This window comes from Cannabis sativa, chromosome 9 (assembly GCF_029168945.1).
Source record: "Cannabis sativa cultivar Pink pepper isolate KNU-18-1 chromosome 9, ASM2916894v1, whole genome shotgun sequence".
NCBI classification, from domain to species: domain Eukaryota; kingdom Viridiplantae; phylum Streptophyta; class Magnoliopsida; order Rosales; family Cannabaceae; genus Cannabis; species Cannabis sativa.
The window spans coordinates 12896938-12910430 of NC_083609.1; the positions used below are offsets into that span (position 1 = coordinate 12896938).

Here is a 13493-nt window from a genome sequence, read left to right on the forward strand (position 1 = left end):
GATTTTTTTTTTTTTTGAAACCATATTACATGATATTTAGATATATATACATAAGGCTAATTAGGATTTTTACCCCTTTAACTTTGACATGTACCAAGTCATGCCCCTAAATTTTTAAGATCGTTGAAAATGCCCCCTCATGAACTATTTAGATTGTTGGATTTAAGGACTTTTTTCTAATTTTAGTAAAAAAGTCTAACATGGATGAAAGTCCAGGGGCCATGATTTAGTACATGTCAAAGTTCGAGGGTCATGATTTGGTAGATATCAAAGTCTGGGGAGCATGGTTTAGTATATAAATAATCACTGAAGTAGTAAAATTGAATGAAATTAGACAAAAGTCCTTAAATCCAACAACCTCTAGTACTACTAATAAATATGTAATTAATTTATAACTAAAAAGATCCATTTCTATATTTGCTAAATGGGAATATAACTCTCTATATATTAATAACTCACTTGGAAAAAATTGATTGGTATATGATGTATAATGTATATATAGTAAATTGATATTTAGTTGAAATTTCATGTCTTTTATTCATAAATAGAAGGTACACTTTTCAAACTAAAAATATAAATAAATAAATAAATAAGAAAAGTACAGAAACTATATTGAACTAAAATGAAAAAAATAAAATAAAATACAATATGGAACTAGTTAACAAATCAAGGTGTAGTTTTGTCAAGTCATTCTACATTGTGGTCATTGACATCATAACTGGACTAAATAACAACAACAAACCAAAAACATTAATATTTAATTTTCTTGAATAGAAAACAAAAAGTAAGGATATTGGATTATAATGAATTTTCGTTTGGAAAGAATTTTGTATCATCAATCAAAGTGAGTGAAGATTTTTCTTTTATCCAATTGTCATCATCATCTTCACAAATTCATCATAGTTAACTTGACCATCTCCATCCAAATCAGCCTCTCTAATCATCTGTTCCACTTCTTCATCTGTTAATTTCTCTCCAAGATTTATCATCACATGTCTCAACTAAAAAAAATAAAAATAAAAAATAGTTAAGAAAATATATAATTATATAAATAGAGTTAGAGATTCCATCTAGTATACAAAGTATGAAAACAAAGAAAAGATATCCCTAATCAAAGTATGACTAAAAGTACATTGCATTAGGAAAAAGTACAGAGGATCATGATTGGGATACTCTTAACTAAAATTAATATAAACTAAGGTAAAAACATGTGAATTATTACCCTTATTAAAAATTAGAAATTATTTCACGATTACCCATATGGAAACCATTTTAATATTGTCACTAATCTTTATAATTAACTCTTTATATTTATAATATTTTCTTTCCCCTGTCCCTCTTGGCTGGCAAATCTTAGCAATAGTAGATAAACTTGAATTAATTTATGCACAGCTATAGATCACCAACACACTCCTGCTGGCTCTAACACATCTTGCTGAAGCTTGTTTTTTTTTTTCTCTATGTATACTATTAAGTATTAGATGGGGTTTTTCTTGAACTCATAAACCTCTCCTTGGTAGAATCAAAGCTCCACTACCTTTTTTTTTCTTTTTTTTTTTCAAAAATATATATTAAATTAAATAATGTCTCATTTAAAAAACAAAACTCATTGATAAGAGTCTATTTCTTTATCAATATATTTAAGCCTTACAAAGGGTGTTTTTCCTTTCTCAAATAATTAGGCATGTTTTGTGAATTGTGATAGAAACAAAGGGAAAAATCTACCTCATTAGCAGATATGTATCCATTTTGGTCTTTGTCAAACACTTTGAAAGCCTCTCTTAGCTCCTCTTCAGCATCAGTTTCCTGATCAGATACATTTACCAAAACAAAAAACTATTACAATTTTGACTATCTTTCATGCTCTAGATTTATGTAAATTATATATTTGGTATATATAAAACTATATATTCTTCCATGCCATGCATAATTGTGACTCTAATCACAATGGAATTAATAATGGTGTTTTTATATTACCTTCATTTTGTTAGCCATTAAGTTCAAGAACTCTGCAAATTCTATGGTACCATTTCCATCAACATCAACCTCATTTATCATGTCTTGAAGCTCTTCCTCAGTTGGGTTTTGATCCAGTGACCTTATAACCGTTGCTAATTCTTCAACTGTAATGCAACCTATATGAATTCAACCATTAATTTAAAAAATTTATATTCAATATAATGTAACTAAAATTAAAAGATCATATTTTAAAATGATGAAGAACTTTATTAATATAATTTGTTGCACAAGTTTTCCTCTTATCGTTCATCATATGTTGGTATAATATAAAACTCTTCCAAATCTGAGAACTATTCTAACTTTCTGCTAGTCTTATTGAAATGTGATTTTTTTCAAGAAATAAAAAAGGACAAAATAGAGACAGCCATCAATACTAACCAATAATTGAGGAGATAGCAGAAAACTCACCATCTCCATCCTTGTCAAAAAGACAAAAAGCTTCTTTAAACTCAACAATCTGTTCCTCACTCAATACATCTGCCATGTTATTTCCCATGAAAACTTAATCCAGAAGAACACTCAACCTTTTAGAGAGAGAGAGAAAGAAAGACAGAGAGGATAGAGAGAGAGAGAGAAAGGGTTGTAGTAATAGTATATGTTATGATATTGTTGAGTATAGCTCAATCTTAGCTGGGTTTATGTAGAATTTCAATATGGGAACGTCAAGCACATTTCGTTTTTCTCATTTAATAAAATAAAAAAGGTAATAAAATAATATTATGTTAGAAGAGTCAAATTAAACTTATGTATGACTAGACATTGGTGTTACAGTCGTGCCTTTTATTGGAAGAGAATAAACAAAAAAAGACCCCCACTCCCCCACTTTGGCTACTTTTCTAGTTTCGGAAAGTAGGGGCAAAAATCAAAAATTTCTTCTTAAATTATTCTTACTTGCATGGTTTTTATATTTTATAATTTTTTTTTTGTAGCAATTTCTTTTTATTATTATTGTTATTGCAAAAATACTCTTTAAATAATTACTAACATGTTTTTCAAATACAGTCATTTTATTATGGTTTTCTTGTTTTGTTTTGTTTTGGAATTAGTATGTATTTTAATTTTTAATTCATCCTTATCTTTTCTAAATATATTTACTAAAAACTACAGCTATACTAACTATATGACTAATATTTTGAAAAACAAAAAGAACTGTAAGAATAAATTGTTGATTTTGTATTTATCATAAGGATATATATTATAGTTAATTGTTAATGTGTGAAAGTAGAATATCATATAAGAATGAGCTATTTTTTCTATTGTTAATTTGTTTTGAGATAGAACCTCATTCATCTTAACCTATTTACTCTAAATTCTAACATATAAATATATATATATATATATATCAGAGCTACTTGTGATCCGTTGTGAGCCTATAAAGTACAGTCAGTCCAAAAAACGAGCCAAACTACTTTACGAATTTCCCGACGTGTACATTCACAAATTTCTCGATATTTGGCCTTGTGAGATTCATTCAAATGTCACATTCGACCCTGTGGTCTCTTAAATGTCGTTCGTTATATTCACACATTTTAGGCCCAAACGTGAAGAGAGTGTATTAGAGTTAGTTTCACATTGCTAATGTGTAGAAATAAATTGTCATGTATAAAATGAATGGACTACTCCTCTAATTATCAATTAATTTTGAGATAGTTTCACATCTTAATTCCACACACATCCTAAATTTTAACATGATATTTGATTCGTTGTGAGTCCAAAGTACCGTCGGTCCAAAAGGACGAGGAAAACAAAAAACTTTCAGTCTCCCTTTTAACCTCCATTTGAGACATTTCGGCCAATGTGTGCCAGTTTTCAGTGTTGTGGTCTTTGACCTGTTTTGAATTTCACAAATTTCGCGATGTGTACACCTATAAATTTCTCGATTTGGTCTTGTAGGATTCTTTCAAATATCACGTTTTGGCTCTGTGGTCTCTTAAAAGTCGTTCGTTATACCTACACTTTCTACACCCAAACGTGAGAAGGTGTAATAGAGTTAGTCTCACATTGTTAATGTGTGAAAATAAAAAATATCATATACAAGATGAATGAACTACTCTTCCTATTGTCAATTGGTTTTAAGATGAAACCTTACTAAATCTATATCATATACCATCTAAGAGGGGTTGGTATGTTTTGGTTGCCATCCTATCTATTTCGGTCTCTGTGAGAGTTTAAATAACTGTTTTTTTTTTCTTATACGCATGTTAAGTAACTGTTTGAATATTATTTTCGATACTGTAAACTATTTGAAATTTTCTAAAAATTTAAATGTGATCCTAAATAACTACACGATACGCGATCACGGAAAAAAATTAATTAAAAAACTTTTTTGGATACCCAAATAAATAAATTTTTACTAGATCTTGTATATTAATATTATTATTATACTTTATAAGATTTATTTAATTCTAAGTCTTTGTGCTTTTTTAAAAAAAAATCTGTAATTCTTTTAATATTAATTGGATTCATTTGGTGGTAACCTAACCTAGTGGTAGGTATGAAGTTTGAATCCTCCCGTCTCCAGATATTAATAGTTTAATAATGGATGTTTTTGCAATGAAAATTTGTATATGGGTACAAAACAAGAGAAGATGAATAGTTTAGAGACATATTTGCAATTCATCAAAAAATAAAACAATAATATATGTAAGTTTTTTTTATCTGCTGGTTTGCTGTAAATAATTCAAACATATATTTATATTTGAATAAATAGGTTGGACAGCTGTGAGGGTTAGACGTTTAGCAGACAAAAAAATGGTTCAAAGAGGTAGTCATGGGGAGGTGTGTATTTTGTTCCCAAAAATTGATTTTCAACCCCAAAAAGCACGCTGCTTTGCTTTCCTTGCACGAGAGAAGAGCCATTTTATTTTCACACTTAGGTATTTTAATAATAATACCAAAAGATGTATATAAGAATTTAAGTGTCAACACGCTTAATTACAAAAGAAAAGTAATTAATGTAATGTGGTCAATGAAAATTCACTTTCACCTTCATTTTCGGATATGTTTGCATGGGGTATGTTTTGCTCATATTCAATATTCATTAGAGAAATGTTAAAAGTCACAACAAATGGTATTTAATATAATTTAATTTAGAGATATACTAAAAGTGATGCTAAACATTAGTGAAAAGAAGTACATGGTCTCATATAATTTAAAGTAACAACTTATAATACGTTAAAAAAAAATAATAATAATTTATAAAGAATATCATTAACTCATTGTAAAACGACACTTAAAAAATACTAAAACCTACTGGTGTTTAATAATTATATTCTTTAATTCAATAACTATTATGAAATATTAAATCACCTCATAGAATTAGTATTGTTAGAGCGCATAGTAAAAATATTCTATTAATTAATATCATTAGGACTTCAAAAATGAATGCACACAAGACCAACTAATTTGAGTCATCTTTTATAGCTTAAGAGCAGTCTTTTTTTTAGGGAAAATGGGGTAACAACCACAGAACACATTCTTACTTGCACACCAACAAGGAGAGACGAGAATGATGATACATTGTATACCCACTTTATTTTATTTCTTTTTTAATTTTTACTTTTATTTTTTCATTTTTTTTTAAAATATATCTACTTTTATAGATGATGATTCTTTTACACCCCTTAGGTTAATGTAAATTATATGTTAAACCTAAATAGAGAGTGAGGATATATTGAGCAACTTACTCATAAAAGAGTATATTTTAATAAAATATAATATGAGAGTATTTTTAATTAATAGATATGAAAAAGAAAGATTCCTCAACTTATTCCCAATAAAGTAGGGGTGTTCATAAAATAGCAGATCAAATCCAATCCATACGATCCAATTCAATCTAATCCGTAAAGTGTAGATATCCGCACTTGTGGGGATTAGATTGGATTGAAAAATTCAAAATCCGCACTTGTACGGATTGGATGTTAATTGACATGTAAAAGTAACTGTTCCAATCCAATTCACACATATTTATAAAAAAAATTTAAAAAAAATTATACATACAATTAAAATTTTAATTTAAAAAAAATAGTAATTTAAAAATTTAATACATACAATACACATATATTTCAAAATTTAATAAATTAAATGTACATTGCATTTTTATATATAATTTTTTTACATACAATTTAAAATAAAATTAAATGGTTTTTATACATACAATTATATTTCTTCCTTTGAATTTGTAATTTGTTATTATATTTATTTTAGTTTATTGTTGGAGACATAAAATAATAATATAGTTATGTGAATTTTTTTTCATAAATATTAAATGATTTAATATTGAAAAGTTACTAATCTAAAATAATCGATCCAATCTCTACTTTTACAGATTGGAATATATTTGAGCTATTGTGCGGATTAAATTAGATCCAAAATATAAAATCCGCACTTAGTGTACATCAGATGCACTATGAGCAAAATAATATGAATTGGATTGGATGAACACTCCTAGACCCCACTATCAAAAAAAACTTAGTAACAATTTTAGTCACACAAAAAATATTTGGAACTAATTTTTGACACAAGCTATTATGTATAGTGATGAAATTGGTCACCATCAAAAATATATTTAGTATTTATTTTTATTTTTTGAAAAAAAATTTAATAATAATAAATGTAGTTAGAATAAATTGTAAGTTTTTTTTTTTGTGTGTGATTAATATGAAATGATAATATATGCGGGGCAGCAATTTTCTAATTAAAAACTTTTTGTTGTGAGTACTAAAAAAAAAAAAAAATTGATAGTGTAACCTTTTTAAATAATGAGCTACCAACACATAAATAAAATGTACAATGCAAAACATAATTAACTAGACAATATTGAGCTACTTCGTTAGATAAATGGCAAAGCAACTTGACTTGCGTTATGATAATTCAACAAACAACATTAGATGTATGAGACAGAATAGCCATGTAGTAACTACTAAGCTTCATTTTTACTTTGAGAATTTTGCAAGCTTAGTTTTCTTTGATCCATGCTTCATTTTTTAGGCATTTGGTTCATTTTAGTTTTAATGTTGTTTTTTTTTTTCAAAAAGAAGGAAAATTATATAGACGTAAAACACATTAAGTCTCGTAGCCATTACAAATAATATTATCTGGAATTGAGAAAGTTTTAATCTAACCAGTCACATTTTAATTAAAAGTTCACTTAGCCAAATTGTAAGCTAAAAAAATAAAGAATCTCGAAACCTTCATGAAATTACATTCTAAAAATGAATTCAAAAGACTCATACACTGAGTTACATAGTTATCAATTTCTCACTTCAAATTTAACCCATTGACCACTTTGATAACAAGATCAGAATCACATTCCACAATAACAAATTGTAAGCATTTTTTCTCTGCTAGTTCCAAAGCCAACAAACAAGAAGCGGCTTCCCCACTAAGAGCATTAGCAAAAGGAAGCCTCTTGGTACTAGCCCACAAAATCTTCCCTACATGATGGTCATGAGCCACTGCCGCTAGCATCGTAGCCCCCTTTCTAACTGCCACATTGTAATTAAATTTAATTAGTCCACATGCAGAGGACTCCACTCAACGACAACAAGAGACATTTGTAATTGAGACAAAAGAGAGTGACCATAATCTATATAGCATTGAGAAATAGAATTAATATAATAATAAATGCTATACATAGATTTATTATGTACCTTGTCATTTCTCACTCTCCATATAGTGTCAGCTACAATAGACGGATACAAGAACACCTCATCAGCGTTCACGTTCCTCACTTTTAGGCTCAAAATGAATTTGGCCTAATTCCACATTCTAGTCCTCGATTCCTGAACAGGAATGAGACTACAAGGAGAAGTTCTCCACAAATGAGAAGTCATGTTACAATAAAGAAATAAATGCTCCATAGTTTCTTTCTCGCTCCCACATATTGGGCAAGACGCGTCTTCAATGTTCATCTAATCACTAAAGGTGGATCGAATTGGAAATGCATTGGACAAAATGCTCCAGAGCACTTTATGTCACTCATGTGTTTTGCTTTTCTAAATTTTGTTCCACAAAAAAGGAGCAGCATGACAAGTGTTGGTTCTCTCAAGATCTTGCAACAGGTAAGCAGCTTTGGTTAAAAATTTACCATGCAGTTCCTTCATCCAAATCCAGTGATCCCTCCCTTTCCTTGAAGGCTTTCATTCTTTGAAAATAACTCCCGAGTTCGTTTTCTGCCGCCACTGGCCGGCCGCTGGGGAAACACAGCCCCCTCTCGGGAAAAGGGCGGGGGGGGGGGAATCATACAAACTATTAAGCTTCCAAAGATCCCATCCCCCATTGTCCAATAGTAAGTATGCCATAGTCATAGAGCTTGGAGTAAGAACCCCATTCGGAGTTGGTTAAAAAACTATACCATGAGCCACCCATGGATTTTTCCAGATATTTATATCTCTCCCATCAGCAACCTCATAGCAAGCACCCTTCCTCAGTCCTTTTCCTTATCCGCATTCTTCCAGTACCACGAATTAGAATTCTTGTAATTGCAATGAATAAAAGAGGTACTCTTAAGGTATTTGGCAGTTACCACTTTATAACATAAGGATTGATCTTTCTTAATGAGTTGCCACTCCCATTTTACTAGAAAGGCTTGATTGATCTTGATAGTTTTTGGAATGCCTAACCCCCCGCGAGACTTGGGGAGGTAATATTAGTTTTATGGTAATGAATCAGGTATGCAGCGAAAGAGTTTTGTATTATCTAATTATCATTGTACCATATTCTATTGGATCTCTAAATGTGTGTACATTAAATCGAAACAATAAAATACAAGTTAAGTTTAGAATATATACCTCTTGAAGACTATCAGTGTATCCTTGAAACTTCTCGTATGTTGTATCCCTTAATCTAGGTGATGAAGATGATGCAATTGGACTCACACCAGTGCCTTCCAAATCATTCTACTGCACACAAGGAATAGTGTGGACTATTAGGATAAAATGTATAATGTTGTTCTTGAGTTCTCAACACATGAGTAAGAACAATTGAGAGAGAAAACTGTTTTCTTTTTCTCTGTCTATTTTAAAAATAGCTTTCTTAAAGTGTAAGTTTGATTTCTCAAATTAGGCTTCTATTTATATTAGACAAAACTCTTTAATTAAATCATATTTAATTATTTAAATAAATAAATAAATATCTATAACCGAATTTGTTTACTAATATTTATGAGAGAATCTCTTAACTACTTGAGAGAATATTTCAATAACTTCGAAATATCTGTAACCACTTTTCAAATTTAAATATCTATCTAATTGAATCAATTAAATAATTAATTAATCGTAGGTGCCTACCTTGTCTTGTTTAAGACAAAGTTGGAATTTTTTGTCCTAACAACTTTTGTCTCAATAAATCTTATCTTGAAAAATTTTGTCTTCACAAATTCTGTCTTTTTCCTATTTAATTAATTTAATTATTTATTTATTTATTACAAAAATAAATAATTACTATTTTTCCAATTCAAAATAGATTTGTCCGAAAGATATTATACTACTCTTTATCCTTGACAGTGTTTCAAGATGGCGATTTGAGGACCATCGACCTATAATTATAAGCTCCAATAAACTAGATTATTTATTGAGTCTTATCAACCAAATAATCTTTGTTTATTAATTCCATGATTACTCAACTAAAAATATAAAATTGAATTCTTAGTAATTATAGAACTATATTTATTGAGTTTTACTGCAGTGTCCATTGATATAACCAATTCCAGTGATTAGCCCTCCATTTGTTAGTTCATAATTAGTTTTGGTCAAATTTTATATTTTACCCTTCTAATTACTTCTTTATCCTTTAGTTCCATTAATTTACTAGTATAAGTATAATTCAAGATTCCATCTGAATTTGCACGCAACATTCTAGTACTAGATTTAACACATAAAGGGAACTGGCATTCGATTCGTTAGAAAAGTCATGATTCCATAATTATAGATCATGCTTCCAGCCATCCACATTATTAGTTTCTCAAAACAGAAGTTGTAATAATCATCTTCTGTGAGAAACTTTAATGAGTGAATCAAAGAAACTAATAACATGAACATGAGTTCATGATTACTCAGGATTTAGGTCTATCTACTATTGATTATCGTTATGATATGAATTAATTCTTTATAGTAAACAACATGTTAATAAAGACAGCTTTATTCATATCGATCCTTGTCATATATAGTCTCAATTATATATAACACCTTCACTTTGATGTCATACTACATCCGTAATTCGAATCGAGATTACTTGCACCGAAGAACGAGCATCAGTGAACCATACTAGCAACTATTGATTAAAGATTCTATAATTTAATATGTTGATGATTGTTTTATTCATAGCTAAGTGGTCTTAGTTCTCTGGTTAGTTACAAGCCACAACCTCATATATGAATAAGGAATTTTCTTATATTTATATAAATTATTCAATGATAAATATTAATAATTTAACATTCATTCATATATCAAAATGTTCAACTCTTTATTAATAATCAGAAATGTCTTTATATACTTTTCAGGGCATACACCCCAACAGGAAAAGCTTATCTCACGCTTTGAGACACAAATCACGATTCCTTTTCTCACTTATCCACCAAAAGTCTCCAATAACGCTATCAATTTTGGATGCCAATCATTGAAAAAGTTTTGTAGTTTGCATAGAATAAACTAGGAGGGACAGACCAATCGATTTAATACGCATGACACGACCCACGTTAGAAAGGGTTTCCACTTTCCAACCTTGGAGCTTGGATGTTAAGTTCTCCAAGATAAAGTTGAAATCAACATCTTTCTGACGGGTTCTAAACATAGGAAGTCCCAAATATTTGATGTTTACGCTTAGGTTGTCATGCCTAGCACATATTCAATACCCATTTTCATTCCTTCAGTCGTGTTTTTGCTAAAAAAGTAGATGTCTTAAGCTTTTTAATTTTTCGCCTCGACCAAGAACAAAAATTTTCCTAACAAACCTAAAATTTATAGGCTTCCTCAATATTGGCTCTTCCCATAAGGACAAGGTCATCCACAAAGAAAATGTGAGATAATCGAGGGCCATTCCTACTCAACTAAATCCCCTTTATTTTTTCACATTCTAACTCTTACTGTAAAAGTCTAGAAAGGATTTCGGCCACCCAGATGAAGATATATGGGGAAAGAGGATCCCTTGGCGAATACTACATTTTGGGTTGATCTTTTGATTGGCCCCCCATTAAGGAAAATATTGAGCAAAGAAGTGGTAATACATCGGGAGGCCCATTTGTTGAACCTATCTGGGACCCTAAAACTTTCTCAGAACCTTCATTATAAACGGCAAACTCAACTTGTCATAAACCTTCACAAGATCACTTTTAACGACAAATAACCCTTCTTTACCCCTCTTAAGCTTGAAAGAATAGATAATTTCTTAAACTAAGACATTGCTATCTTGAATATTTAATCCCAAGACAAAAAAGCAGTATGAGTGGGAAAAATGAGTTTAGGAAGCAAAGGCTTCATTCGGTTAGCAATAATCTTAGAGATCACTTCATAAATAACATTGCACAGGGAGATAGGTCTAAGTTAAGATACCTTCTGGGGGTTCTGGACCTTCAGGATGAGCACCAAATTAGTCGAGTTAATCCCCTTGTGCGTTGTACCTGAACTAAAAAAATCACCCACTGAAGCACAAAAGTCGTCACCAATCGTACCCCAATAGTGTTTAAAGAAGATCACAAACATACCATCTTAGAGATCATTTTATAAAAAAAATGTTGTTTTTGTTATTCCACGTGTAATTTTTCTTCTTTTATTTTTGAAATAAGGACATGTACTTCTTTATGATTAATTTAATTCCTTTAGTTGAGTAAAAAATGAAATTCAAGACCATTTTATCATTTGAGTAGCCATTCTAGGGAACACTCTTGTGTCACAGTTCCTCAAAATGAAAAGATCTTCAGAAGAAGTCTCGTGGAATAGGGGTGTTCATAAAAACCGAAAAACCGAAACCGACCATCAAACCGACCAGATCGTAACCGAATTTTCGGTTCCACGTCATCACCGAATTCGGCGGTCGGTTTCGATTTCAGTTTTTTTGACATGGCGGTCGGTTTCGGTTCTTGAAATAAAAAATAGTTTAACCAAAAAACTGTCAAAACTGCCAAAAACCGCCAAACTGAAAACTGCCAAAAACCGTACGGTCAGTTTTATACGGTTATAATTTCTAAACGGTCGGTTATAAAATTTTAAAAACCGACCATAACCGACCGATTTTCACCCCTATCGTGGAAAGCTAGATGTCGTCGGGAAAAGAGTTCTAGAAGACTAGCTTGTCCACTACGAAAGTTGTTCATCTTTATGGAAAGTTAGATGTCACCTGGAAGGGCATTCCCAAAAGTCTAACTTGTCCATCCAGAAGGAGTATTCAAGAATAGCTAGTCTTCTTCCAAAAAGGATTTACGGATTGCTAATTGTTTCCTCTTGAAAGGGAGTTCTGGATAGTCGACTCAAGCTATCACTTTTCCTATCCAGGAAGTCTCTTCAGCGTATGTTTCAGTTTGTCTTCTAGGAAGCGTATGTCTCATCTAGAATCACTTCAACTTAAGCTGATGTGGAGATATTGTTACAAGGAGTTTATCAAGTTTTTTAAGTAGTAACTAACTTAAAAACTTAGCGTTTGCAACAACTGACTTTGGGATACATATTCCTTATCCATAAATAGCACCAACACTTATCATTTAGAAAGAAGGGTCACAGACGAGTTTCAAGAGGGTGATTTTAAAGAGAGAAACTGAGAGGTAGAGAGAGAGGGGTATAGAGAAAAGAGAGAGATTGGTTTGGGTTTTGTATGAAGAATCTTCTATAGATGAAGAAGATTCTTGGGTAAGTGTATGAGAGATAAACACTTTGAGAGAATCCAACAGAATCGATCTCGACTGTATTGTACCATGTTCTTGCTCAATCAATAAAGAAGATTTTGCTGGTATTACAAAATTGGAGTAGAGCCATAGATCACATCGATCTATAAAACTTGAACCAGTATATATCTTAGTGTTGATTTATTTATGGCTTTAATAATTTTTGGTTTGAGTACACTGTTCATCCTTATTTTATCTCCGTTTATTGTATGTGAATTGGTTAATCTTGTCATTACTAATTGCTTTTTGTTTAAGTTTTAGTTAATATTGTTCTGCACATTAGTTATAATTTTCCCACAAATCAAAGCTTGGTTATTTTTGCTTAATTTCTTGAAGAAACAATTAACGTTGTCAATGGAGAGATTCGAATTGGAGAAATTCAACAGAACGGGAGACTTTGCTCTACGGAGAGAAAGTTTGAAAGGGAACCTAGTGCACCAGAAAGTCTCCAAAGTTCTTGGAGATGAGAAATTATTGGTTGAGAAGAAACTAGACAAGATAGCCAAAATGGAGAAGATGACTTATTACACGTTCACCATGTACTTGTCCAACAATGTAAGGAGAAAGCTTATTACAAAAAAGATTGCTTAAGGGATTTGGA

General features: G+C 30.7%; 1 protein-coding gene across 2 annotated transcripts; it reads right to left on the reverse strand.

The window, feature by feature from the left end:
* Positions 1-512: 512 nt before the first annotated feature.
* On the reverse strand, positions 513-2647 carry LOC115722066 (calmodulin-like protein 8). Of its 2 annotated transcripts, none has more exons than XM_030651181.2 (4): positions 2398-2647; positions 1978-2135; positions 1726-1806; positions 513-1001 (listed from the first exon to the last, which is right to left on the reverse strand). In XM_030651181.2, exons 1-4 carry the CDS (start codon positions 2513-2515, stop codon positions 864-866), a joined length of 495 nt encoding a protein of 164 aa, XP_030507041.1. In that variant the 5' UTR covers positions 2516-2647; the 3' UTR covers positions 513-863. The 2 variants fall into 2 exon arrangements, with proteins under 2 accessions (XP_030507041.1, XP_030507042.1); XM_030651182.2 differs by having other exon boundaries at positions 2428-2646.
* Positions 2648-13493: the final 10846 nt, after the last annotated feature.